Source organism: Numida meleagris, chromosome 4, assembly GCF_002078875.1.
Source record: "Numida meleagris isolate 19003 breed g44 Domestic line chromosome 4, NumMel1.0, whole genome shotgun sequence".
In the NCBI taxonomy this organism is placed as follows: Eukaryota; Metazoa; Chordata; class Aves; order Galliformes; family Numididae; genus Numida; species Numida meleagris.
This window is the reverse complement of record NC_034412.1, coordinates 83248242-83275440: the sequence shown is the minus strand read 5'-3', so window position 1 is coordinate 83275440 and position 27199 is coordinate 83248242. Positions and strand designations below refer to the sequence as shown.

The following is a 27199-nucleotide window of genomic DNA, read 5'->3' as shown; positions in this document are numbered from 1 at the left end:
TAGTAGCTGAACTTACACTTTTAGTGAGTTAAATTGTTAAAAACAGTACAGGATTTTTTCACACCCTAATGAGACTGTTGATTGAATAAAAGGATATGAAACTATCTTACAAGTTGTTATGTTGCCCAACTTTTTAATAGGATGATCGTGACAGAGGGAGTGGTATCCACACTCGTGTTGAGAGGCACTGGCTGGGCTGTGTTAAGATTCCCTTTACCACAATATATTTTCAGGCTAGGGTAAGTGTCAATAACTTGAAATGCATCTCTTAAAAACAGAGTGGGAAGGGGCTGGTAATGCAAAGTCAGTTTTAATTATGTTCTCTGTACTTGTCAGTATATTTTTATGGAATTGATTGACAGTATCTTTGAAACTGCTGTCCTTTGTCAAATTTGGTGAATGTTTGCCAATAAGTTCAACATTTGGAAGGGAGAAAAGACAGACAAACATACTTCTGCGCTGACAGTGCTGCCTGGTTTCCTTCAGTAATGAAGTTAAAAATGGAAATTCTTTATGTGGTTTTGACAGTAGCTATTGAGATCATTAGTACTCCATTGCCTAGGTAAGTGTTAAAGAAACTTGACCTAACTCTTCTTTTTCTACACCTCTTATGAATTTACCTTTGCCTTTTCCAGTTATTCTTTTCCTCCTTCCACTGTTACAGGTCAATAAACAAAGAACAAGATTCTTTACTCTTTTCAGGGAAATGTTCATACTGAATATATGAAATTCGCCTGAGAAGTGTCTGCTCACAGCCCTGAGAGACTCAGTGGACAGACTTAGACATTTTAACAAGCTGCTTATCAATATATAGTGAAGGACATGGTCTGTCTTTGATGACTACCACTAACAATAACATCTGCTCTTGGTACCTGTTGTCGGTCTTTCTGTTGTAGAACAAGATAGTTCAAGGATTGCTGTCAGATGCACTCCTGACTCTCTCTGTAGGAGATGTTTCTGTCTGAGAGCCCTTAGGCGCAGTGTGAGTGTCCGCAAGCTCTTCCTGGCACTGTTCTCACATGAACAGGATTTCTTACTGAAGTTGAAAAGGTGTGATCGGTCCAGCAGCAATAACAAGGTGTACCTAGCAATTTAACTGCAGTGGCAAATGAAGTATTTCTTCATCCTGTTCTACTCCATCATAGCGGAAATTCTTGAGTGATTTATTTAATCTTCTCCTCATCAAAACTTAATTTTGTTCTTAAATATTTGATGAGCTAGCCCAGTGAATCACCTGTTCATCTTCTGAAGATGTCTTTCCCAGTGGCTGTCATTCTGTCCAGAAGCATGGAAGACTCAGACTTTTATGGCCAATTCTTCAGACACAGCGTATCCTAAACAGCCTTAAATTTTGCCTAAAATGATGCCTGAACTCTGCCCAAATCAGGAGGTTGATCTTCTTGCTTTCCTCTTAAGGCTTTGTACTCCTGCTGTTGAGTCTTGCCTGAGCAAGTGCTGGGCTTCCAGCTCCTTTCTGATATGACCTTTCCAAAAGTCCTTACCTCGTGTTTGTGGCTGCAGAAGGAGGTGCAAAAGGTCAGCGAGTCTGCCAGAGCTCTCTTCCTTAAGGGAGCTGGCTGAATGGGCCCAGTTCCAAATGCATCTGAGAAACATCAGCAGTTTCTGCCTGGAAGGTGCCTACCTGTGAGATGCTAGAGCATAATGCCCAGCATCGCTCAAACCCAGGCAAAAGCCTGTGGTGTGATGCTGCCTTCAGAAGGACAGTCCTGAAAACCGGTGTTGTGCCATTTTGTCATTTTTCCAAGTCAATGCTGCCATGTGGAGACTGCTACTTAGACTTGCCAGCAGACTGAAAATACGTACTGAAAAGCACTTGAAAGATAAAGATTGCATGCCTGTCAGTGTTCATTGAGAACAGCTTACAGTGCAGTCATAAGTTATTGTCCTCCCCCTTCCTGCTGAGCTGCTTTGAAGGACTTGGAGAATGAGGAATGAATTACAGAGATGAGACATCAGCCCTTCAACATCAGCGTATGTATTATCTGCTGGTGGGGAAGGAGGTTGTGGAGAAGTGCTGCTTGTGGAAGAAGCAGCATGTCCCAAAGCACAGCTGTGAATGGGAATGGCTGGCAGTCTTTCTGAGAACTAGTGTGTATGAGTTCAATGACATTAAATATTAGTGTCCAAAATAAGCAGAAGAGACTGAAATCCAGTCATAACAATGAAATGTCTTCTGTTCCCTGCAGTTAGTTAATACATGTCACATCTTGTATTGTTGTTCTGTTGCTCAAATCAACAAAGCAAGGGAATAAAATGCTTGCCTACAAATAGCAAATGTATTTTGAGAAAGAAGTGTCGCTTTTTTGCTTTTTATGAGAAATGTTTTCTTTTTGCCATAGTTGATCTGTATGTGCTGCTGTTTGTCTGTGTGTGTTGTAGATTGATGGTACGTTCAAGGTGAATATTCCTCCAGTTCTCCTTGGCTACAGCAGAGAGAAGAACCTGGGCATCGAGAGAGGGTATGAGTCTGTGCGAAATCTGAGTGAGGGCTCCTATATAACACTGTTCATTACCATTGAACCACAGCTCATTCCTGGGGAGTCCGTCAGAGAAAAGGTAACTAATCCGTAATGAATCATATCCTTGCTATTTCTTTCCAGCGGTGCGGTTTTTGGGATGTATACAAATAGTTAGGCTTAGTATACTGCAGTGTTCTATGTTGAATTTTTTAGCTCAGTTCTATTCAATTCTATTCACCAGTAAACAAGATGGACATTTAATGCATGAGAAATAAGCAAGCGTGCATTCACTTTGTGAGCATATCATTTTCTCATTTACTTCTGTAAGCAATGAAAAACTCAAATCAGTATTTGTGAACCGTGGGCAAAAAGGAGGTGGCAGGTACATCTACCGTATCTCTTGCTTCTATGCTTATAGTATTCAAAAACAGCATTTATTATTTGGTGTTTCATACTTGTCTCCAGATCTTGAACAAATTACTTCTAAACAACAACTTATTTTTTTTTTAGTTTCTTCACTAAAGTCCCTTCCACTAACAACACCACCAATGTATGATTGAAATGAGCGTACAGCTTGCCATTTGACGTAGCATTCTGCAATTCATTGCAGATCCGTTCAGTAAGGATGTATGTTTTTCAAGCACAAACCACAGCAGTTGATTTATTCTTTTTGCACTGTAATGCTACACTGGTCATTTATTAGAGACAAACACTCAAGCTTCATTTTATTTCTTTACCTGTTTTTCCTCTCTTTCTTGCTGTCCTTCCCGAATCTCTGTAGATGAATGAAATGCTTAAGAAGGTACAATTATTAATAATCAATTGAGAGATTGTTGTTCTCTGCTTAAGATTAAGCTTGGTTTTGTGCCATTCAGCAGTCTTCTTGCAGTTTGTGTTTCCTTGCTATGTTGTTTCTTTGTCAGTGATATTTGCAGTGAATTACTACAACAGAATTTTGAAAGTTGTAGGAGCCTTATGTTTCAGCTGTTCATTATGGTTAAGAATCGCCATTGCGTCTCTTCTCCTCCGACATGGAGGTCTGGCTACAGAGCACTGCTCTTCTACCTCTCTTTACTTTGAGAAGAAGGGCAGCAAATGCTGAAATAGATTTTGAACTTAAATACTTCCCGGAAAAGCTCAGCTAAAAGCTGTAAAAAAAATTAAAGAAGTCTGAATAGTAAGGATGCATCTCAAAATGTCCTGGAACTGCTCTGCAAATATTGTGACATCGTGCAGGACTGTCCCAGCAGTGTTTATGTGAAGATGACTGGGCTTTGTGCATAGCCTCAGTCGTGGTTGTACTGCAGTGGGCGTTAGGATGTGAAGTTAGAGTCATCCCTGCGGTGTGCTTGGCCTGACTTTCAGCGCATTCTTTTGTGCTTTAATCAAGCCACTTTTAGACACGGGGCACTGGGTGTGTTCATAAGTAAATGCTAATTGCTTGGTGTTTTTTCTCCATTGCCTTGAGCTTTCTTAGATGTCTGTAAGCCAAAGTATGTAATACAAGGGAAGCTCAAAAGACAGTTGGGAAAGAATTTCACGCTCCTTTTATGCTACTGCAGATGGTGAAGTAAGGTCAAACCTAGGCAAGACCTAAGCCCAAATGATCAATAAAACGATTTTCACATAAGTTCTAATGTCTTTTGAAGTTTGATACCCAAGAAGATGAGAAATTGCTCCAAGCAGCAGAGAAATATGAAGTTGAATGTACGTCAAAGTTTCCAAACCGTCAGTGCCTAACAACTGTAATTGACCTCAACGGGAAAACAGTTTTCATTACCAGATACATCAAACCTCTTAATCCGCCCCAGGAGCTCCTTGATGCCCTCCCAAATAGCTCTCAGACAACGGCAGTGAGTACTTAGAAAAGATCATGGCTTCATGTGATACAGATTTCAGATGTGTTTGTGCATGCGTGTGCACGCATAACGACGTTTCATTTCCTGTATAGCTACACTTACTTTTAAAGGAAAAACTAGAGATACAAAAGAAAGTAGTAGTGATTGATTATCTGTGTGTGATAAACAGTAAGTGTACCCATAGTTATGCTTGAAAAGGATATTTTTTATTTTTTAAAAATACACGTATGAATGACTATTGGCATAAATTTCTGTCTTAAAAGACGAGTCTCAGTGGGAGTAAGTTACAATTTCTAATTGTAATTTAGAAATTGATGTAATTTCTAGAACAAGTTATCTGCTAATATAACAAGGTTAGTCAGTGCTTTAACTTTGGTGTCTAGGGAAACAGCACTGTGCTTCAAGTCTAATATAATAATGCCTTTATTATATGTATGTATAGTGAGCTGAAACTTCTTTTTTTTCAGGAATTGGTGGCTCGATACGTTGCTTTGATTCCTTTTTTGCCAGATAGCGTGTCATTTGCTGGAATTTGTGATCTGTGGTGTACATCAGATGTAAGTAATGCATTAGACAGGTTTTTATCCTCATGAATGTGATGTGACATCCGGGTGGCCCTTGCTTTTGGGGGTAGTTTAGACTAGATGAACTCTGGAGGTCCCTTCAGAGGGGAACAGAGTAGGAATCATCCTACTCTGTGATTCTGTGATGGTAAGGACAGATTTTTCTTAAGCCATTTACTTCAAAGCAGAATTTATCTGGAGACCAGTGTGCGAGAAAAGATGCTTGTCCTAATACGAGCCAAAATTTTTATCTTTGATGTTTTGCAATTTTATGATTGCAATCTTATGATTGACCGTAAGAGTACTTAAGAGTTTTAAGCTTTTCCTGTTTTTCTCCATTATAAAACAATCCAAAATAGTTAGTCATGCATGAGGGAAAGGATGCCAACTGATGGAGAGTTTTAAACTACACTTTAAATTGATCATTGTAATGTTACGGAACCATAGAAAAAACATTGCATCGTGTTTAAAAAATAATAATAAAGCTGTAATTGTTGGCATTCCATTTCACATAAATAAAAATAGTAACAGATAATGAGTTAACCATAGGTGATGTTTTTGCCATCTCAGAACATCTCTGCGTGTTGTAGTTTAACCCAGCGGGCAGCTGAGCACCAGCACAGCACCACGCAGCCACTCGCTCACTCCCTTTTGGGGGATGGGTGCAAGAGTTGAAAAAGATGCACGTGTGAGAATCTACGGGTTGGGAGATGGGCAGTTTAATAAGGGATAGAATAAAATGAAAAAAATAAGTGGTGTGCCGTGCAGTTGCTCACTGACTGATGCACAGCCAGGCGCTGAGGTGCAGCTGGCTGCCTCCCCGGCCAACTCCCTGAGTTTTATTGCTCAGCACGATGCCATGTGGTATGGGACATCCCTTTGGCCAGCTGGAGTAAGCCGTCTTGGTTCTGTCCCCTCCCAGCTCCATGTGCACCCCCAGCTCCTTGCTGGCAGGGCAGCAGAAAGAGCTGAAACTTCTTAGGCTCGGTGTGAGCACTGCTGCGTAACAACCAAAACATCAGTGTGTTATCGCTGTTTGCATCAAAAATCCAAAACACAGCACCATACCAGCTGCTGTGAAGAAAATAAGCTCTATCCCAGCCGAAACCAGGACACTGGGAAGTTCAGAATAACCCAGAAGACCTTAGTTCTTGTAGTAACATCTCAGATCTGCGTCGTGGATTTTCACAGCATTTACTCTTGCTCTGTGCATTCTGCGTGTTGAAACAGTGCCTAATGAAAAATTAAGATCAGTTGCAAAGATCCAAGAGGAATTTTTTGCTTCAGAAGTGTTAGGAAATACTAGTAAATGTCGTAAGCTGAAAACACCAATTACTACTACATAGCAACATCTTTTTTTTTTTCCTCCTCTATTAGCAATTTCTCGATCTTTTGGCGGGAGATGAGGAAGAACATGCTGTGCTCCTGTGTAATTATTTTCTTGGTATGGGGAAGAAAGCCTGGCTTATCATTGGAAATGCTATTCCTGAGGTAAGAGGATTTTTTCATTTGGTCTGAGGATTAATTTTCATTCTCTGAAGTCCTTGGTTGCCATCAATTGATAGAATTGTCTGTCTCCTGCTGACATTTCTTTCTAGGAAGTAATCTAAACGCTGGTGCTGCTGAACTGATTTTCTTCAGAGAGCAAAAAAAAAAAAAAAAAAACCTTAATCTGAGGTGTTGGTTTTTCCTGAACCCAGTGTTAGATGCTCAGCCTGGTGGCAGCTGTTGTCCTTGTATCTGTCAGCCTTGACTGGACTCGGGCACGTGGAAGTGCTGGAAAAATGTCCTGGAGTCCATTCACAGCCGGCAGCAGAGCGAGGGTGGGACTGCGTGGGCTGAGAGAGGGCAGGGGCAGGGTGGGGGCCTGCCAGGGATTCCTGCTACTTCCAGAGTACCTGGAAAATGTGGGAGACAGCAAGTGGAAAAGCAGGTTAGGGATTCCTGATCTTTCTCTATTATCTGTGTGTCTGTATGAGGAAGGTTTGTGGATTAGGCGTGAAGCTGCTGCTTAACAGCAGCCCTTAAGTCAGAGGTTGCCTGGGGTTGAGTTGTGGCAGCAGCCGAGGAGGACACGCTGATGCAGAGTAGCACACATTAAACACGCCTGGTATGGAATTTCCCACTGGCTCTTGGCTGAACAAAGGATTTTCAGAATTTGTATTTTGCAAATGGCTGGAGGTGGTGCGTGTTAGCACTTCCACAGAAGAGACAGAGGACGCGTTATTATGTAGGTGTTAGCTGGTGGAATTGTAACAAACCTGTGTGTTCTTTCAGGATTTTCCCAAAAACACAGTATTAATAGTAAGAACGTAATATTCCAAACAATACACAGTGCACTGCCATTAAGGACAGTTCTAAAACATCTTTCTCCTATTTTTTTCCTTTTAGGGAAAAACGGTGTACGTATTAACTTTGGAGCAAAGTCAATATGTGATTTGGAATCCCAGCACTGGCTGCTTTTACAGGCACTATGATACTTTCTGCCCGTTGCAAAGCGTGTACTGTCTGATCAGCTGCGATAACGTAAGTGAGCCCAGTGTCTTCTCACACTGCTGCATGCCAAAGAGTTGGTAATTTGAGATTTGTCTTGACTCTCTGCATCGTGCATTTGTCAGTTTAATAACGTGACAGCATTAATGTAGTTAGTGATTTTGCAAAATCTGAAACTGAGGAAACAATGTGAGCTTAGAAAAGAAACGCTGAGTTTTATTCAAAGGGAAATTGGAAGAGGAGTTGAGAAGTCTGGGCATCAGGTTTTTTGGAACTATTGTAAGGAAACAGTGAGTCAGGCTTCTACCACGCACCGAGATGCAGCAAACACTTGTTTCTTATTTTCTATATTGAAGACAGACCGGGAGAAGTCCTCCGAAATATCATGCATTTTATGTGGTTTTTTTATTTTTTATTTTCTGAGGGTTTAATTCTAAACACAAATAATGAATTTGGAAGAGAATATTAAGTACATGGGTTCCTTATTAGTAGTACATCTTGCATCCTAGCAGTAGTTAAAGGCCTGTACGTATGTGCAAGCACAGAATGTTACAGATCTGCAGCAGCCCCCTTCTGCTGTGAGAATGGAGAAGTTGGACGGCTTAGCTGCGACAAACAAGACTGCCCTGTTTCACATGAATACGTGGTGGTAATTGGTTTAGGAGTTCAAGATTACGTAGTATTTTATTGCCGTGTAAGTAAAATGTTCCACAGCTGTGACTGTACATTAAAAACAAACTTGCTTTCTTTTAGATTTGGTTTAATATCCAACAGTGGGACTCTCCAGTAAGGATAAGTTTTGATATCAGCAAACCAAAACTCTGGAAGCCTTTCTTTTCAAGAAGCTTACCGTACCCTGGTCTCTGCAGTGTTCAGGTACTACTACATCTCTAACAAACAGTGTGAGGAGCTGAGACATCGCAGGCTTAGGATAGAGAAACAAGAGACTAAATTCTTTGGTCTGCTGTGATTAAGTAAGTGTAATTCTGTGCTAGAACTAGCTTTTAGAAAGACTTATCCACACGTGCCTTAAGAACTTAAAAGGAGGAATAGTGAAAATTACTTGTTTTTATACAAACTGAATGCACACTTGTTATCCCTTAAATAGCTGTATAAGAGCTCAGGACAACACTGAAACAAATAAGCGGGACAAATTTTTCACACAACCCTGAAGAAATAAAGAAAACAACTCTTGCCTTACAGCCAGAAAGGTATTACTGCAAGTTGTGCATGTGTCCTTAGTAAACAAGCAGGAGTTCTCTACAATTAATGCAATTTATAAGAAATAGTTGAAGCTTACTTAGAAGGGGGAAAAAAAGAAAACACATCACACACAAGTAAGTATCTACCTGATGTTTTTATTATGCCTTTGCTACAATATAGACTACTTGGTGCAAATGTGAACTTTTCATTAACTGTCAAGATAGCAATGCCTGAAATAAGTTACAGTGTTGTATAGTTAGAGATTGTGCTTTTAATATCAAAATGTTTTACTTATTGCTAGCCTGAAGAATTAGTGTATCAGCATTCGGACAAGGCTGCTGCGCTGGAGTTACAGGGCAGGTAATCCTTCCACTAAAACAAGCGCTGCTAGAGGGAACAGACAGCATGGCAGGTGGAGCACCTTCTTACCTTTCTCAAGCACATTCATACCCAGGTCCTAGAAGTGCGCTTTGAATGCTGCCTAGGAATTGAGAATGACTTACTTAAAAAGACGCCTGTATTTTTAAGGATATTTTAAAATTCTCATATTGTTGATCAGATAGAAAGCACTGCCGTAATTTCCTAATAAGCCAAAATGGTGTAGTTTAGAAGGCTGAGAGAGCATAGACTAAACGTGTGTGCAGACCCCTGCTCTCCCATTGTTATTAAATATGGGGACACAATTTAGCTACATTTTTTTTGTACTTCTAGGCAGTTTTAAGTTTAACTAAGGTCATTTGCGTTGCCCATAAACTATAAGAAGTGGGTCAAGTGAGGAAAAGTCAGTCTTTACTCAAATTCTGTAGTTGCAATAATAATTGTATTTTTTTTTAGGATTGAAAAAATACTAAAAGAGAAGATTATGGAATGGAGACCAAGGCACTTAACTCGCTGGAACAGATACTGTACCTCTACCCTACGTAACTTCCTGCCTCTGCTGGAACAAAACCAAGGCAAAGATGTAGAAGATGACCACCAGGCAGAGCTGCAAAAGCAGCTTGGAGATTACAGGGTACAGCTGTGCATATAAATAACTTGTACTGTATATGTCAGTATATGGAAATAGTAGTAATTCGGGTCCCTCAGGTCTGCTGTGTGTATAGTACCACCCACCCTGGCGTAAAGGAGCTGTGTCCTAGGCTACTTGTTTCCTCCTCTACCAAAAGTCACAAGAGCTATTATACTAAAGATAAATCAATACAGTGTTTCCAAAGTAAGCAGTGATGGTCTGCTCCATGTGAAAATGTGAGAGGTAGATTAAATACAGGTATACTTTGCTGGAATGGAGGCAGTGACTGCTGTGGCACAGCAGCAGTAAAACAGTGGAGCCTGTTCTATTCAACAGAAAGTTTCTGACAGTTGGAGCACTATACTTACTTTGAGGTTGATTGGTACATTTGATCTCAAATCTTGTCAGGAAAAAGCTGCTACTGTAAACTTACAGGCACAGAAGTCCACACAACAGTGTGCTTTACTGAAGTTCTCTGCTCTTTAAAAAGACAATTTGCATAAGTAGTCTCTGTAGGGACTAGCGTACCCATGCATTCTTCCTCAGGGCTGTTCTAAAAAATAAATCCTTCCTTCTCCTCTATAATGTAAAGCATACCTGATAGTGATACCATATGCAAATATGGAAATTTTCAAAATGAGTTGAGGTTTCAATTCCTGCTGGCCCTGAAGTATGTTTATGGACAGATGTCTGCCACCTCAAATCCCCAGACAGCAGACCACCATAAACTGTACTTCCTGTTAAGAGGCAGAAGAGCTGCAACATCATGCTATTTGTTCAATAATACATTTTTCTAGTTGATTTCAAAACAGCTTCACTTTAAACTTAACCTAACTTTCTAATGACAGAAACCTACCTTAAGAAATGGAAAAGTGGTATTTAAATACAAAACTGCCTTTTTATTGCATGTCCTCAGACCAGCAGAGATCAACTTGCAGGCACAATAAAAGAGAGTTTAAGATGTTGCATTTATTCAGATGCCCTCTTACCTTATGTGATTCTTTTCCCTTCTCTCTTTCTCCCAGGTATCTGGATTTCCTATTCATATGCCATTTTCTGAAGTCAGACCTTTAATAGAAGCTGTACACAGTACTGGAGTTCATACCATTGATGTTTCCAATGTTGAATTTGCCTTAGCTGTGTATGTCCATCCTTATCCGCAAAATGTACTCTCCACCTGGATTTACATTGCTTCACTTGTACGGAATCGGTAGTACGGACCAGTCAGACTACAGGTAGTCTGATGGAGAACTCTGCTGATGGAGGGGGAAATAACAGATTTCTCACGCTGCTGATTTGAGCTATCCCAGGTAGCTTGAAAGTCTAGCAAGAACCTGGTTTTTCAGAATCTGCAAATGCATTTAGCTTTATTCAGTTTAAAACCATAGAAGATAACTTACCGACCTCAACTAACAGTTCTGGAATTTCAAGTAAGTTGTCAGTTTCCTCTTTGTTTCTGTACAGTAGTTTATAACTCCCAGTAGGACTTGCCACGCTTAAAAGCATTAAAAATGCACATACTCAGTGAACTCACTGGTTACAATGGTAGAGCTTGTCCTTCTTATTTTGAGGTGAAACTTGGTTCCTGGAATTATACCTTGCAGACTGACTCTAGTTAGTCAGCTGTGTTCATCAGCAGCCCTTCTTCCAGGTTAAAGAGGCTGTCTTTCAGGTATGACATAAATTGTTGCGGTTTTTCGTTACCTGAGTTCCTGTACAAAAACCAGGATCTCTTTATTCTCAAATGTCATGCATCAGAACAGTAATCACTGAAGACCATACTTTCTTTTTAAAAAACGTTTCTGCTACTTCTTGTCTGTGTAACAGCAGGAGCATTCAGATATTTTCTTTAAATGTTTTGAAATAAATATTTATACCAAAAACTAAAAGTGAAAGCTCATCCATTTTAAGTAAGAATTTTGTTAAATCACTTGGAACGTGAACTCTTTATCTGCAAGTAACCACATTAAATTATAAAAATGTTCACTGAAAAACTATTTATTATTATGTAAAAGTAGTGGTGTGAACAGTTGATGCTGATATATACATCTTTTGCCTTCAGGTACCTTGCCAGTTAAACTCTTCCAAGTGAAAGCAGTGGTGGGTTCAGCTTAGGAAGTATGTTCATCACAGCATATCAAAGTTTAGGCTGTTCTAGAGCTTAAGTCTAAAGAAGATTCAGTCCAATGAAAGCTAGACAAAACATTTGGTTTAGAGCCTGGGGTTGCTGCAGGTTCTCCTCTAGAGGTGCTTTTCTGTTGATTACAGAACTGTGGCAAAGCAGCAAGCAGCTGCACTGTCATCACAATGCTTTGCTTGAACAACATTGATTACATCTCCAAAGTCCACCATCTTTTCAGAACAGAATGAAAAAAAGAACATGTCTAATCACACCATTTTCTGCAGCTGAGTCAGCCCTCTACCCGTCTGCATGGGAAACCATAACTGTATCTAGCAGCAAGGACAAGAACCCCTAGCTGCTCCTTCCTTGCCTCAGAAACAAGAGATCCAGAATAAAGACAGAGGCACAGAAGTCCACACATGCCTTGTTACTTCTCAGCCAGAATGAGTGGCCATTTACATCTAATCTAAGCTTTGGGCACCAAAAAGTTGAATGCAGTTTACTTGAAAAAACAGTTGTATAACTGTTACTGATACAGCAGTATCCTTCTCTACCTCTCTGGTAGGCTTCCAGCTGCACACTACGCACAATTCCTCTAGCTGGGTTCGGCTGTTAACCAGTAGCAGCTATCTCTGGCACTAACTAAAATTCAGTAGTATTTTTTGTCAGTTTTTATGCAAAAAAGAAAATGAATCATAGAATCATAGAATGGCTTGGGTTGAAAAGGACCTCAAAGATCATCGAGTCTCAACCCCCCTGCCAAGTGCAGGGTCGTCAACCACTAGACCAGGCTGCCCAGAGCCACATCCAGTGGCTCTCAGACCTTGGAAGAGCTGCTTGCTGAGACGATATCAACACAATTGCCAGTTACCTCCAAGCTGACCTCCCGCACTCAATCTTGAAAACTGTCCTCCTAAATAGTTTATCCGAGTAGTAAAAAGGGTAAAAACCACTAGTTGGGCATACTGTCAGCCTGCAAAACAAGATTCTGCAAGGCTGCCACCTACTCCCCCTGCATCTGCTTGAAAGAAAACTCTAGAACCTTAGCAGAGCAGATGACAGTGAAGCTTACAGCTTAACGCGGGTCACAGTACTCACCCTCTCTTGGAACGGCCTCTTCCCCCAACACCCCTCACAGATGCTTGCTGTCCTCAGACATCACTCAGTGCTCTTTTAGCACAGTTCTCTCTCAGCCTGACACTGGCTTCTCTGCATCCCTGCCACTTCTCCCTGCTGTTCAGTGAAGCAGTCATTTTAAATCAGAACAAGGGGGAAGATGTCTCCCACAGATTTCTTATGAATGAAAACTGACTTTCCTGGAAGTTGTTTTGAAGCGCAGTCACTGCAGGCAGGAACACGTATTTTCAAGGGTCACAGTTCGGCTACCACCATACAGCCCCCACCAAACCTCTTCAGCCTGCCACTATTTATCTCACACCCGGATATTACACCTTAAAAGCATATATATTCAACTGCTACATAACGTTTTTATTGGTGGGAATGTTTTATTTGAGTATGTCTTTCAAGCCCAAATACAAAACCAAATGCAAAAGGAAAGTGGGAATTAATTACCCTAATTTTGCAATATAAAGGACAACTTCAAGATGAAAGGGGGAGAAACAAGGCTCCTAAAGATGTATTATTGTTACCCAAATGCAAACAGTACATTTCAAATCAGCCGCAGAGCTCTATATTGTACTTCTGGATTAAAAATAAGAAACCATTCACTTAACACAAAATATTCCATTGAAGTATATTTAAGTGCCAAACTTGGAAGAAAGTGGCGTTAAAGAAAATCTGCATGTTTTCCCATCTTCCCCAAATAAAGTAAAGGAAAACCCAACACCCTTCAAACCAAATGGGATTGTGAGATTGTTACAACACTGTACAGTACACTCATCATTAAGATTTTGAAGTTACGGGCAGGGTCAGGCTAGTATAACAAATCTCACTCCAAGGATTGTTAACACAAGATGCAAACTGTAAGTAAAGTGCATGAAAGGAAGCCTGCTCAGCTAAATGAAGTAGACTGAAAGATCAGAAGTCAGCAGTCATTCGCCAGAGCGGCAGCAGGCCCGAAAACCACACTGCAAATTCTGGCATCCACTGGCGGTTTCAGCATGAGGACCTGCACAAAGACAGAACAAATGTGAAAAGAAGAAGAGAGGCTGTTTGTTTCGGCTCAGAATTCTTATAACCTCGTAATTCATAGAACATCTTTTGTTGTTTGCTTAAACAAAAAATTTCATCCAGCACAGTGAAAGCCTGAAACACTGCCAGTGCTATCAGTGACGCCTCACTTGGAAGAGTTATTTTTTCCAAGAGTTGTTTTGTTGTTTTTTTTTTTTTTTTTAACTGACAGCTTAGTCCCATGAGTGTAACATGCAAAACAACACGGGTGTAGGATGAGCAACTGTCAATCAGCAGACTTTAGAAAGCTGCCACAGCTGCCTTTCAAAATGAAAGTACATTTTCACAATGCATATTTAGCTCCTATTTTTTCAGAGGATGACATCATGGTATTACGGAAAACAACCCAGCACATGGAAACAGTTCTTAGTCTGGAAAGTGTTTTTCCACGAGCGCGGCATAGTTGGCTACAGCTCCTGTACTCTGACTGGAAATCTGAAGACCAAAAGGAAAAACTGCAGTGGCAGTAAGGGTACTTTATCAGAAGCCATAAAAACTAAAACTGAGCCCCTCGAAAAGGAAGTCGTGAGCACAGACAGTGTAAAGCAATACTGTAATACTACCCACCTCCACTTACCTTCACTTACTGTTTTCCCTTTAATTTGAAGGGTTAAAAGTGATCATAAGAAACTATTAAATGTATTAGCATAGCATTGTATTTCCTGCAGCCATACGCCTGCTTCAGAAACACAAACATTTGCATTTGGGTTGGCTGAACTCTGGCACCCAACGTAACTCAGCAGCACATTTTTAATTAACTAACTCAAGCAAGCTGGTAAAGAACTAACCAGAACAATCCATCTCCCCCCCCTTCATACGTGAAACAAATGCAATACTTTCTGAAGCGTATCGAATACATTTAGAAGTAGCAAAATAATGTCATGAATAAGGGCATCATGTCTGGCTTGTCTTTCCCCCTTGAACAGTAACTTGAAGTCGTACTTAATTCCCCAGAACCTAGTGTCTTGAAAGCAGTTTTCTGCTTCACGCCACACACCAATGAGCAATATTCTACAAAGTAATCAAGTTAGCATGCATGAGACCGAATAAACAAATCTGAAGCTATAATGAAGGACAATGGTTACATTAAGGAAAATAGTCATACTTTAATTTGTAGGTAAACTCATTTTCCTTTTCAAATCTTTTTATTCACCTGAGCTACGTTTTGGTCTTTCACATCACTTACGAGCTAGAGTTTGAAAGCTTCTTCCAAAGTTCTTTAAAAAGGAGACTCGGTGCTTCCCAATAGTTGGTTTAGCAGAGCATGTTCTGTGCAGCGTTTTCCAAGTCGGAGCTGACCTTCCTCATCACTGCCACAGCTAAGCAGCACATCACAGTAATTCGAAGCAGCTGTCACACTTCCAGTAATAATGCTTGTGACAAAACTTATAGAACCACAACATCCCAAGGAAGGGAATATTCACTATATTTGGTATCGTTTCCCATCCGTTTATTGCTCATCTCAAGCACTCTTCCCTCATGCTGGTAACTGGAGCATAAAAGCTGCCCTCTGAGGTCTGACCAACGGGCCATCCAACCCAGCACCCTACCTTCAAGCACTGGCAACAGCAAGTGACATCAGGGAAACCATATAAGCTTGTGGTTCATTCCTTCTGTATTTCCCACAGCATTCATTACTGTCATACTATAGACACGAAAGCCCATTCCCTCTGGTATTTATTTATGGCTCAGATACACATGAATTTGTTTAATGCCTTTTTAAACCTCTGGCTACTGAGTGCTTTCACAATTCCCTACTGGACCAAGTTACAGAAGTTCACTACCATCGTGCGTCATTTACATCAACTGCCTAATTTCATCAGCTGCTGCTGAGCTCCAGTACTGCAGGATTTGGTGAGTTACTGCCACGTTCACCTCATCTACTGCCTTCACAGATCTGGGAAAAGTCATCTCCTCCCCTTCGGCCTTCTCATTCCCAGATTGAAACATTCCAGCATTTTTAGCATCTCCTTGCAAAACAGCTGTTCTACTCCCTAACACTTTGGTAGGTCTCTTCAGGATCTTCTGAAATTCCAGTATATACGCTCAAGGCAAGAAAAACAGAACTACATGCAGCAGCTCCATGTGCAAGAGCCCTAAAGCTTCCAGGACCAAGCAGCAACCCTCTTTTTCCTCAACACTCTCTTCCTCTCATAGTATAGAAAACACTGCTGGCCTTTCTAGCTGCTGCTGTAAACAGGAAAGACCTGAATTAGCACTGACACCTCTCTACAGTCACTGTATTCAAGTTGCAAGTGCCAGCTCTCAATTCAGTTTCACACAGTCCCGGATTAGCCCACTCCTGAGACACATAACCATACAGACAGCTCTACTGAATCTCATGAGGTGGTCTCTGAGGTAATCTTCAGCACTAGTGTCATTATTTAAGGCAGTTCAGTACCATTCAAAATCTTGGCTTTGATTCCACGTTTCTCACACCAAGACAGCAACAGAAACGCTGGATAAAACCCACTGAAGCGCAAAGCTCTTGGAGGTGTAAGCTCCCCAGTTCCTTCCCAGTGACCATTAAGCCCCACTCTTTCTTCCTGTCCTTTAAACTGAAAAACTGAAAGCTACTTAAGATTTTAAAAGTTGCTATAGGGCTAGTTTAAGAACTTAGAAACTTCAAATTCTGAGTCAACTGCATCCTCTGAAAAGCGTATTTCCTGAATGTTTAGGCCCTGACCCACAAGTTACATTAACCGCATCACAGTGACAACTTACCCTCTTCCTATGCTGCATTTCTTGCCCCGTCTAATCCTCATGCCAGCACCTTCAGGGCCTCCGATGAAGAACTCCAATGAAATGAAACACTCAGATTTCAAAACACAGCTCCTGAGATCTCCTGCCCTGTACTGTTTTTCAGTGCATGCAGCCAATTCCCATAATTTTGAGGGTATTTTATGTTCTTACTGCAACAGGGTAATAAATTAATTGTTGTTTTAACACTAAGATTATTTGGTTAACACGCTGTCATTTCATTTGTATATTTTGATAAGTCAACTGATCTCCTCTTAAATATCCTTAGCTTGTTCTTTTTATATTTGCCTTGCTTTTGATAGTCAGAGAGACTGCTTTTGCTTTCCTAGCTTTATGTACTACTGCGGACTTTTGGTTACAACTCTTTTGCTCCCTAGTTTCTGTTTTCCCCACTCTCTGCTACTGCTCTCACTGGACTGTAATTTGTTTTCAAACCGTCTCCTACTTCAGCTCAAATGGCTTTTAGTCCTTGCAGAAATACTCTCACCTACTTTCTCTGGGCTTGATATACAAGGGCTCCAATTCATCCCACCTCACTGACACACCAGGATAAGCAATACAGTGACTATATAAAAGTAACTGTACATAGTTGAGTACCATCACTTCGGGTCTCAGAATAGGGCTGAGCCACTTTCGGAAGGGTCCTGCTTTTCACTGAGGGATGACTTAATTGGTGCTAGCAGTGAAGTGCTTAAGTAAAATGAGGTTTGGGGTCATTCACCTGGAGAAGCAAAGTTAATCAGATTCTCATCTAACCTGCCGCAGTCTACATTACTGGTTTAGCTACTGGAAACTGGATTACTGTAATGCTCTTTAAATGTACATCGGATTACTCAGATGCTTCAGGTCACCCAGAACAAAGGTTTACCTACTCCTGCTGAATAGCCTGCAGAGTTTTCAAAACCTGGTAATATAAATGTGTCTGGCAACCTAAGAAAGGTCAATTTTGATTTTTGTTTCGGTAACGCATACAAAGTTTTCTAGAAAGAAGGCATTTCACAGAGAATACATGCCAACCCAAACTATGGTGGAAGAGCCACTTGAGCAAGGCATAGCTGGGGGCTGCCACCACATCCCTTCAGCTCTCACCTTTGGCAGCAGAAATACTCCTGTGGTCTATACAGCAGGACCGATCCCCAGCCCATCCGAGAAGGAAAAAGGCCTTCTGCTACCCCAGTTCTTGATTTCGCTTACCAAGTAGCTACATGAAGACTAACACTGACATCAGGAAGGCAGCAAAGAGGAGCTGTCAGGAACACACAAGGAGGGAAGGGAAAGATGCTTTATTTCCACAGCCACCACTGCGAAGCCACAGCCCAAAGCAGGGGGAAGAGTTGCATGGGTTTAGAACTGCAGCTCAGTGAGTCTCCTTTATTCTCAACAGCAGATACCACATTTGATGGTAGCGTAGCACATTACAAGGGAATTACAAGAAAGTGATCAAATTAAGCGTTGACCTTGAAAACATAAATGGCGATTTAAAATTAATATTGGTCTTAAGTGCTACTCTTTATCAGTGAAGCTACACATCAGAACATTATGAGAGCACCTTTGTTATCTACGGAATTTATGGAGAGATCAAACTCTTAGAAATCTAATAACGAGGCACCCCTATATGAACCAGCACACAGGAGTCCATAAATCTGAACAGAAACTGCAAAGTTCAGAGCTTTGCTGCTGGAAGAGAGAGCCAGCTGTGACCAACAAGTTTGTAACAGTCACAAGAGAAGAGTGAATCATCAGAAACTGCCACAACTTTGTTTTATTAATGCCCTATTCCTTTAATTCCAGCACACTAGAACTACATTTTAAAAAACCACTAGAAATTATATCACATGTGAAAGCTGCAACGAGGTACTACTACAGGAACCAGGGAGCCCCATTCTAACCCTGAAGCTGACTGCATTACAGGCTTTAAAACTGAAAATATAATACAGAGACTGAACACAGATGGACAGAACAGGACAAAACGGGGAAATAGGAATTCCTCAGTGGCAAGAGGTAACTCAAACATTCAACTTCTCTTACTGAGTTTAACGTGACTGATGAATCAAATGTGTTTCAGGCATCCAGCAAAGTCAGCAAGTGGGAGGAGCGTACACAGATTTGTTTTCAGCTGCAGCTGAGCGTTATCTAACTCCCAAGTCTCTAGCACAGAGCAAAGCAGGCAGAGGTCCCAAACTAAGCGTTACTATGCAAACCAAGAACTGGAATCATACTGACAGTAAACAAACTAAATCTGGAGATGCATGCAAGTTTACAGGCTCTGCTCATACGAGCTGCATCATATCACTGCTGTGCAACAGCTGTGACTGCCCCATGAGGTATGTACAACAGCTATATGTAGACCAGCACTTGAAATGGAAGTCTGAAAATTGCAAACACGCCAACCAAACAAGTCCAGCAAGATCTCCACAGAGAACATGAGTGAAGCTGCCTGTGTTGGGCCCTCCGTCAAGCTCAGGATTTATAGAAAAAAATATCTGAAAATAGGCGGTAGGTGAAAGTAAAGCCCTTATATTTCAAAGATAACGGTAGCTTTATTACTCAAAGATGGCTAAATTCCATGCTGTTGGCTCCATTTTTTGTTCTGCAAGACTGACGGGTTTTCCAGCGTGATCCCAGAACATATCTCCTTCCCCGAAAACAATCCCTGATAAGCTGGTGGGCAAAGAAAATTATGAAATTATTCTCTACAGATCAGTAATTTTTCTACAGCACTTAATGTAATCAATATGAGCAACGAAATGTAAACAGCTTCTGATACGGATTGATTTAAACTGAACAGCCTCTTACCTTCCCTACCATTACTTTACAAGTATCAAATGATGTCACAGAAATCCTGCTGCCCAGAGCAGAACAGGGTATTTACTGAGTGCTACCAGTGAAATTTAGGTGAAAATAAAGAACAGTATCCTGATAAAGCTACAGAGAATTCAGTTATAAAAGGCTATTTCTCAATTTCAGAGTTTTGCTGGGATACCTCTTTTTATGAGAAAGAAAAAGGAAAAACACCACCACAAATTGTGAGATGCTACTATTTCTCACTAAATGCAAGGCCACCACTACACCCTCTCATTTCTGTTGGCTTCTCTATGCAGGAGTAACGGTTCATCCAAAGGCATGCAAGCTTATAGGCTCAGAGCTTCCAACAGACAGTATAAAAGGAAGGAAAAACAGGAAGATCATCGGGACAATTTTACAGAATTATTCCAAAACGTATTCTGTTGAAATATAAATAATTTCTTAAGGTTACTATGGAACAGTCAAGCTTTAAAGCAGTGGAGGACTTGCACAAGAGATTCTGGCTTTTTGAACTAAGATGACATATTGTATTTTAGGGACTAGAGCAAGGGAGACAGACAGAAACAGCTGAAGACAAACCAGGACATCAAATCTGGTATTACTGACAACTGGGAACAGGAAAAATAGGAAACAAGAAAAAAGGAATAAGATGCAGGAGGAAAAGGCTTTCAGCTGGTCACTGAAGACACTGCTGAATTCAACCTGATGCAGGAAAGAGTCAGCGAAGGATTTTAAAAAGGTATTAAGAGCTTTCAGATTGAAATGCAAGGAGATAGCTTTAAAAGCTGTAGTCTAGGTGGACTGGAACTGGGTAACAAACAGCAAATGCATTACGTGTCAAAAAAAGTGCATTAAGTCCAAAAATTATGGAAACAAAAATGATTTAATACTTGACTTCTAATGTTAGGATCCAGTCCAATAAAGCACATCATCTCACATGAATTTCAATGGATGGAATACCCAAGCATCAGTACAGTTTTACTCGCAGTACCAAAGCTCTGGCATCCTGCATACCTCCTGTGGCTACATCTCAATATAGATGCAAATGGAGCTGGTCACCATGAACTACCAAGGAAATATAATTCTGTTTTACACACAGTTCCTACAATCCTTTGAACTCAGTTATCCTTTCTTTCCTTTCCATTCTGTTGCACTTACCTGTTTTAAATTCAAACAAATAAAAATCACACCATGGTTCCCATCTCTAATGCTACGAACACTTACTGGACCTGACATAATAGATTGAATTCCAGTGCAGTAAACACTGACAAGACTTCCACCACAAACGTATTTTATGCATTTATCCAGATCCTTCTCCAGCTGAGATTCAACCTTAAGTAATTCAAGCAAAACTAGAAAAACTAAGTTACATTTTCCACAAGGATACACGATAGTATTCTACACCAAAACCACTGTAACACATGAAGTTTGTGTAACAAGCTCTTTCCCCCCTCAAAAAAAATCACTTTACTATCAATCTAATGACAGCTTTGTCTCAAGTTACCACCATAAAGAAAACACTCAACTACATCTTCTACAGGGAAAAGATGAAGAGGACAACCACAGCTATCTACTTACCTTCTAAGCATTTTACCACCTATGCTAATCTCTAGTAAGAGAACATGGACTAAAAATGTCTTCCCTCTAGGTAATATAGAACTGTATGAGACTTAAATACAAAAAAACCTGATGTAACAGCTTTGATCTTGTAATTAGTATTTGCAATTCAGTGCTACACAGCCAAGAAAAGAGTTTGCAGGCTTTCTGGTTTTGTGGTTTTGGTGGTGATGCTGTGTGTTGGGTTTTTTTGTTGGTGGCATTTTTTTTGTTTGTTTGTTTCTAACACATCCTTAAGCCAGACATTACTCCCCAGACAAGGATCACATCTTCAAAAAAAGACATTACCGTTAATGTTGTCACAGTAGTAAAAGTGTTCGTCATTTAGAGAAGGGCATGCAGAAACTAAATCCTGCAGGCCTGCACCAGTTACAGTGAGACAACCCGAGAGATTGAGGTGCTCCAAGTGTGGCAGTCCTCCTCCCAAAGTCAACGCCCTGTTAACAGACAGAAGAGGGGTGTTAAGAGCTTGCACAGCACTAGACTGACAAGTACTCCCGTATGTCACCAAGTCACACATTTACATCTTGCAACAACACCACACCTCTAATAAGCCACTTAATTTCAAGTCTGGCGTCCTGTAAGGTTAATCACCCTTAAAGCAGCGTAACGGGCCTGAAAAATGAATCCATCTCTGCAGAAATTAACAATTCCCTTTGACAGAAATTCAGTGGGAAATCACTGTTTAATAATGACTCCGGGGATGACCAAGTATTTCTAAGAACCAGCATGACACACCCAACACTACCCATTTCTCTTGAGACTTCCAGTGTGATGTATATTTCTCAACACATCCCAAAACCAGAACTATATGATATTCCCCAAGTTTGCTGTGTAAAAATTCCAACAGTTTATTATTTTTTTAATAAGTCAGTTTGAAACTCAAATTTGTATTTTCCATTGGATAAATCTTTACCAGCAGAACCTCCCTCTGCCAACACACCACTGCATGCTACTCGAACCAAACTGTTTTCCCTCCAAGTGCAGATAAAGCAGCCTCACGGATGTAGTGCACTTGACCCAACACTCTGTGTTAGGCTGACTGCTCCTCTGAGCTCACAGGACAGCTAACCCAAGTTCAATCACAAGCTCACCCATGGGAAGGAGAAAACTAAAGAAGAAAAAGCCACACAAGCTTCAGTCAGCATGCTTCAGGTTCAAGCGAAGGCACTTTCAGTTTTATGTCTTAAGAGCATGAGCATACAATTATCTCTCGTCAGCAGTCAGGAAAAAGAATGACAAACAAAACCAGCTATCAGTTCAGTTTATATGAAATGAACTGCCAAGTGTTTACATTAGGGTCTCATTTTTTCTTCCGGGACCCCAAGTATTATACAAGTGCAAGAAGCACTCGCTGCAGAATGTCAACTCAGCTCCGTGTTCTCCTGTATCCAGAAAGCACTGATGTGAAACTGGCACCACAACTAAACACTCCCTATGACTCAGTGATCAAGTCTTCCTTGGATTCTAGATGACTCGGTCAGGAATAACACCAGTAACACACCAACTACACGCAGCATTACCGATCCATTGCCAAAGGAACCACACTCAGCAGTACCAGTCTGCTCCAACACCTGGACAACATCAGGCTCCGACAGAAAGCACAGCTATCTGTCCCAACATAACTGCTGTGAGACATCTGAACAGTTGGTATTTCTGAATTCTCTGTCAAAGAGGGGGGAAGTCTCTGGAGAGGCAATTCAATGCCAGCAGTGCCTCACAGTATTCCTCCGCGGACTGTGGTGTACAGTACAAGTAGGTATAAAGTCTCTAAATTGCAAGCAGCTCTAATTAGTCCCAGGAGCTATAGCACATCTGAGCAGGTGACTGCAAATATTTCTGTCTTGTCTCATTTTCATTACGAAGCTGTGACTACACATTTCTGACAAGATATAAAGCATCAATTACGTATTATCATACAGTGCAAATTTTCTAACTGTCACGAAGCTGTCTCAACGCTCAAGGTAACTTCAACTAAATTCTATGCTTTGTACATTATATAAAATCATATTTAACATGTTGTTACGCACATACAAAATTCTGTCATCATCCAGGCAAGTTAAGTGAGATGATATTCTGGTTTGTTTTTAAAGCTCGAAGAGTATTTACAAGCTTGGCAGGCATAACGAGAGGAAAAGAAAAAGAAATAAACCAGCACTGAATTTCCTAATATGAAATCACTACAAATCTACTACTACATGGGTAGTATTTATGCTTTTATCTACTGCAAGCAAACTTACCAAAATGCTTCATTTCAGAGGAACTGTCTAAAAGAAATTTTTTTTAGTCCTTTCATTCAAAGGAAGAGTTGGAGAAAATTTTCATGTCTGCTATTCTCAATATTTTGAGATGCAAGGACTAGTTAAGATATACCAGACGTTCTCAACAAAAATGTTTAAGCTGAAACTAGGCGGATTCAACCCAGAGCAACCCAACCATACAGATGTTATAAAAACCACACTGCAGCAAAACAGCTCAGAAACGTCTTTTCACCTGAGAGCACGATCTGTGATCTGGTAACACCCAGACAGACTGAGAAACTGAAGAACTCGTGCAGTCTCTTCATCTGGTTTGTCACTGCCAGAGTATGCCAAGTCTTTTTCCTCTGACTGGTTAGTCCTTGTTGGTTTTTTACACAGTGCAGAGGACTCTGGAAGTGCTCGAATAGTTCTTAGTGCCGTTCCAGCACAGCAAAATGAGTGACCGCAGTAAATGAAGTCAGTAGAAGCACAGTGCTGCTGCCACCCTCTAGTCCTTAAACCATAAATGTCTCTATTGCAGCAAGATGCAGAACAATTAATATGGGATGCTGGCTCCACAAGACAAAATCCTTCAACATTTCTGTGTCTCCACTCTGCAGCGTCTTCGATATCAGCTAAATCATCTGCATTTAGCATCCACACATACGCAGAATTGAAGCTTTCAGAGCTGACAGGTTTAGTCCAATGATGCTTACTGTCTGTTCCCTCAATGAGGTTTTCATTGCTGATTTCATGCAAACAATTATATTTCTTGTTGGACTGCAGAGTCATCTCTCTGTTTTTCCATAAAGTCTTAGCATTCCTGCTTCTGCAGCCTTTCAGCACGCCTCTGTTATGGTGAGTCGATATGATACCCAAAGCTCTGGAGAACCTCTCTATGGCCACATCGGTGATTTTCTCACATCCAGACAGATCAAAGTGGCGAAGATTCTGACAACAACCAACTGAAGACCAACTGAAATAAGATGAAGAGCGATTACTTGTTTTTGTTCAGAAACAGATGTTACAGCTAAACGTACAAAAGAACATTTCATAAGGGAAATACTGATATTAATTCACAGAATATTAAAGGAAAAGTTCCCTCAGATTACAGGTTAGGTTTGATACTGCAAGTGCAAGTAAACATGCCTAGAAAAGTCTGAAGAAACGTGAAATGAATCACAAATAGTAACACGCTACATTTTTCCATATACTGGGATGTAAAATGCCCATTTTACTACATCTCGAGCAATTTAAGAAACTGCAAACACCAAATACATGCAACAGTTTCAAAAACAGTTTTTCCTGTCTATAATGCTGATACCTAAAGCCAGATAAGTTAGGAGAGATCAAATATTTATCTTCTCAGAGAAAGCTGAAAAATATTTACTTACTGAATTAGCAAACTTCACTGAAAAAAAGTGAAATTCCTGTGATATTCAGTTCAAAGTATTTTAATAGTTGTAGTTCCTTACTATTTGAGTTTCTCAAGCTTGCGTGTCTACACATACTGAAATATCGGTGACCTTAGAGCCTAGATCTTTCTCTCAAGAACTTCCTGTTTCTTTCAGCAAGAGCATCTGGTCTGCTGGAAATGCTCTGTGTATGGGATTAGTTATTCTGTAGGTGATTAGTCTTAGCAATTGCTATGGAAACACTTTCGTATTAATGCAAATTCACTCCTTCAGTGTTTTTATCTTTCAGCTGAAACAGAAATTTGATCTATAGTAGGACTGCTGCATTATTAACTATAGAAGTATACAGTCTATTTACCTTTGCCACAGTTAATGGAGAGTGTTAACACCTACAGCAAATGAAACCCATTTCTGAATTACAGATTTTAAGACTGGAAGTATAGATAATCTAATGAAGGAGAAGAATATTTAACGTTTACTGGAGACTAACAGAGGCTTACAAAAAGATCAAGTTCTGAAACGTAAGTTCCATTAAGGTCTTCATTTCAATTTAAACTTCTTGAACAAGCTGCAGAGCATTCATACGAGCAACTGTGCTGGTAACATTTTAATGTGCTGTTAATAAACAGAACCTGAGAGCACCGTATGCAAAATGTTGCATAGTGGAACAGCCACTGAGTTCCAGCATCATACAAAGACACTTCTGTGTAGGTCCTTCACACATACACCATCCTAGTGATGCTCAATGAAATTTCTGCAGAATTCTGTAAAACTCAGGAATCCACAGTAATACACTTTGGCCCTAGAGCTTTACCCACCATTTGATCTACGTCTTAAAAAGCAGTGTTCCAAACATCACCTGCAATGTTGGACCAAGAACTGCAATAACTCCTAAAAATATATCTGTGAACAATTTCAAGTTATTAGCATTAGCATGAAATTAAATTACTATGATGGCTATACTTTGATAGGTTTTAATAGCTAAGACAAGGATTCTAAAATGGCCATTACAAAGTCAGGCTTTACTTACTGCTTCGTTCATTGTTATTCTGGTTTATTCCTTCATTATGTGTGGATACAGACCAATCTCTATTTCTCACTCATACTTGAAGTGGAGTAATAGATGCTTGAATGTTTCCTCCCCTTCCCTTCATTTTTACTCACTTATTTTTAGGAAACAAAAATTAGCTAACCTTTCAAATGCAGAGTCTGAAATATCAGTTTGAGTGAGATCCAAGTATTCCAAGTTGGGGCAAAGCTCCAAGATCTGTCTAACCTGAAAAAGGAAGAATAATCAGCACTCACTAGCCAGGAAGGCTACAAGTAGTGTCAGAGGCAACGTGCACATTAACATTCTTTTGAATTGCAACTTGTTTTCACAACCAGTGTGCTTTAAACTCAGACAAATCAGTTACTAATTATAGGCTGCACAGCCACAATTAAGTGCTAGTTTCAAATTACATACCATTTTGCTAGACACTGCAGAACTGTAGGCCAGTACTAATGTCTTCACTGAGGAGCCTACATGCGGGAGAACATTATGGATTAAACCATGAAGTAAACGTTTTTCCATCTGTGCTATGTTAATGGCAAGTGCATCTTCTGCTGCTTCTTCTGCAAAATAAAACCAAAGAGAAAGAGTTAAAATGCGTTCAGCCAATTGGGAGTCCATGCTGTCAGCTTACATCACACAGGTTATCAGGAAACCGAAGAACCTCTAACAACATTTATGTTTCAGAAAGCACCCTGCATCAAAACTCCTGCTGAATTTTAGCTCCATACTTAAGTCTTTAAGATCTTTAAGATCTGTTTGTTTGAAGAGTTCACTCCAACAGCACGTAAAAACAGTAGTTTGGGACTGCAACTTCCACTGACTTGCTGTATACAGTGAAATACTATCTCACAGGCCACTTCACATCCTGCGATGTAACAGCTTCATAAAAATTTTAGTTTAAAATTAGAATACATTAGGATGCAACAGGACTCATCCAAACTTCCAAGACACAAAGCATCTTCTTCCTCCTTTTAACTCCTGACACATCCCCATAACTCTTGTTTCACCTGACTCACATTTGCTCTCTCCTAGATTAAGCGACTCAGCATGTCAAAACCAGCTGCTTTTTGTTGTTGTTGCTGAAAATCTCCCCTGGCTTCTCCATCCAGCTGGGAGTCAGGATGAGATGAAAACAAGGAAAAAAGGCACTCCCTTCAGGAACACCAGGTAGTTGCTAGACAAAACTTCTAAAGTTCATTCTCATTGCTTAAGTCTTCTTGGCTTAGAAAGCATTTACCTAGATAGAATGTGTTTCTGCATCTGTCATTATCTTAAAGTATGGGAATCAAATACCAAAACCTAGTAGAAACAGAAGATTTTAGACAAAAGAACCCACTTCGTAAACTTACTATAGCTATATAATCTCTAGGAAAAACAGTTTCACCAAAA

The 27199-nt window shown here is 40.3% G+C and overlaps 2 protein-coding genes across 8 annotated transcripts in view; one reads left to right on the top strand and one right to left on the bottom strand.

Annotated features, from left to right (window-relative positions):
* Window positions 1-11496, top strand: part of CC2D2A (coiled-coil and C2 domain containing 2A) — a 47842-nt gene extending 36346 nt beyond the window's left edge. For all 6 annotated transcript variants that reach the window (XM_021396347.1, XM_021396345.1, XM_021396351.1 and 3 more), the window contains 10 exons: window positions 141-239; window positions 2401-2577; window positions 4130-4333; window positions 4807-4896; window positions 6280-6393; window positions 7294-7428; window positions 8149-8271; window positions 8900-8958; window positions 9433-9610; window positions 10633-11496. In XM_021396347.1, coding sequence (XP_021252022.1) covers window positions 141-239; window positions 2401-2577; window positions 4130-4333; window positions 4807-4896; window positions 6280-6393; window positions 7294-7428; window positions 8149-8271; window positions 8900-8958; window positions 9433-9610; window positions 10633-10821 — 1368 coding nt within the window. In that variant the 3' untranslated portion in view covers window positions 10822-11496. The remainder of the gene's footprint in view (window positions 1-140; window positions 240-2400; window positions 2578-4129; window positions 4334-4806; window positions 4897-6279; window positions 6394-7293; window positions 7429-8148; window positions 8272-8899; window positions 8959-9432; window positions 9611-10632) is intronic.
* FBXL5 (F-box and leucine rich repeat protein 5) overlaps window positions 13197-27199 on the bottom strand; it is a 31117-nt gene continuing 17114 nt past the window's right edge. The window contains exons 7-11 of one of the 2 annotated variants that reach the window (XM_021396353.1): window positions 26222-26370; window positions 25950-26032; window positions 23595-24317; window positions 21390-21538; window positions 13197-13857 (exon numbers count right to left, since the gene is read on the bottom strand). In XM_021396353.1, the coding sequence (XP_021252028.1) occupies window positions 13781-13857; window positions 21390-21538; window positions 23595-24317; window positions 25950-26032; window positions 26222-26370 (1181 nt within the window). In that variant the 3' untranslated portion in view covers window positions 13197-13780. Of the gene's footprint in view, window positions 19341-21389; window positions 21539-23594; window positions 24318-25949; window positions 26033-26221; window positions 26371-27199 lie in introns of both variants that reach the window. The other variant, XM_021396352.1, reaches the window with a different exon arrangement.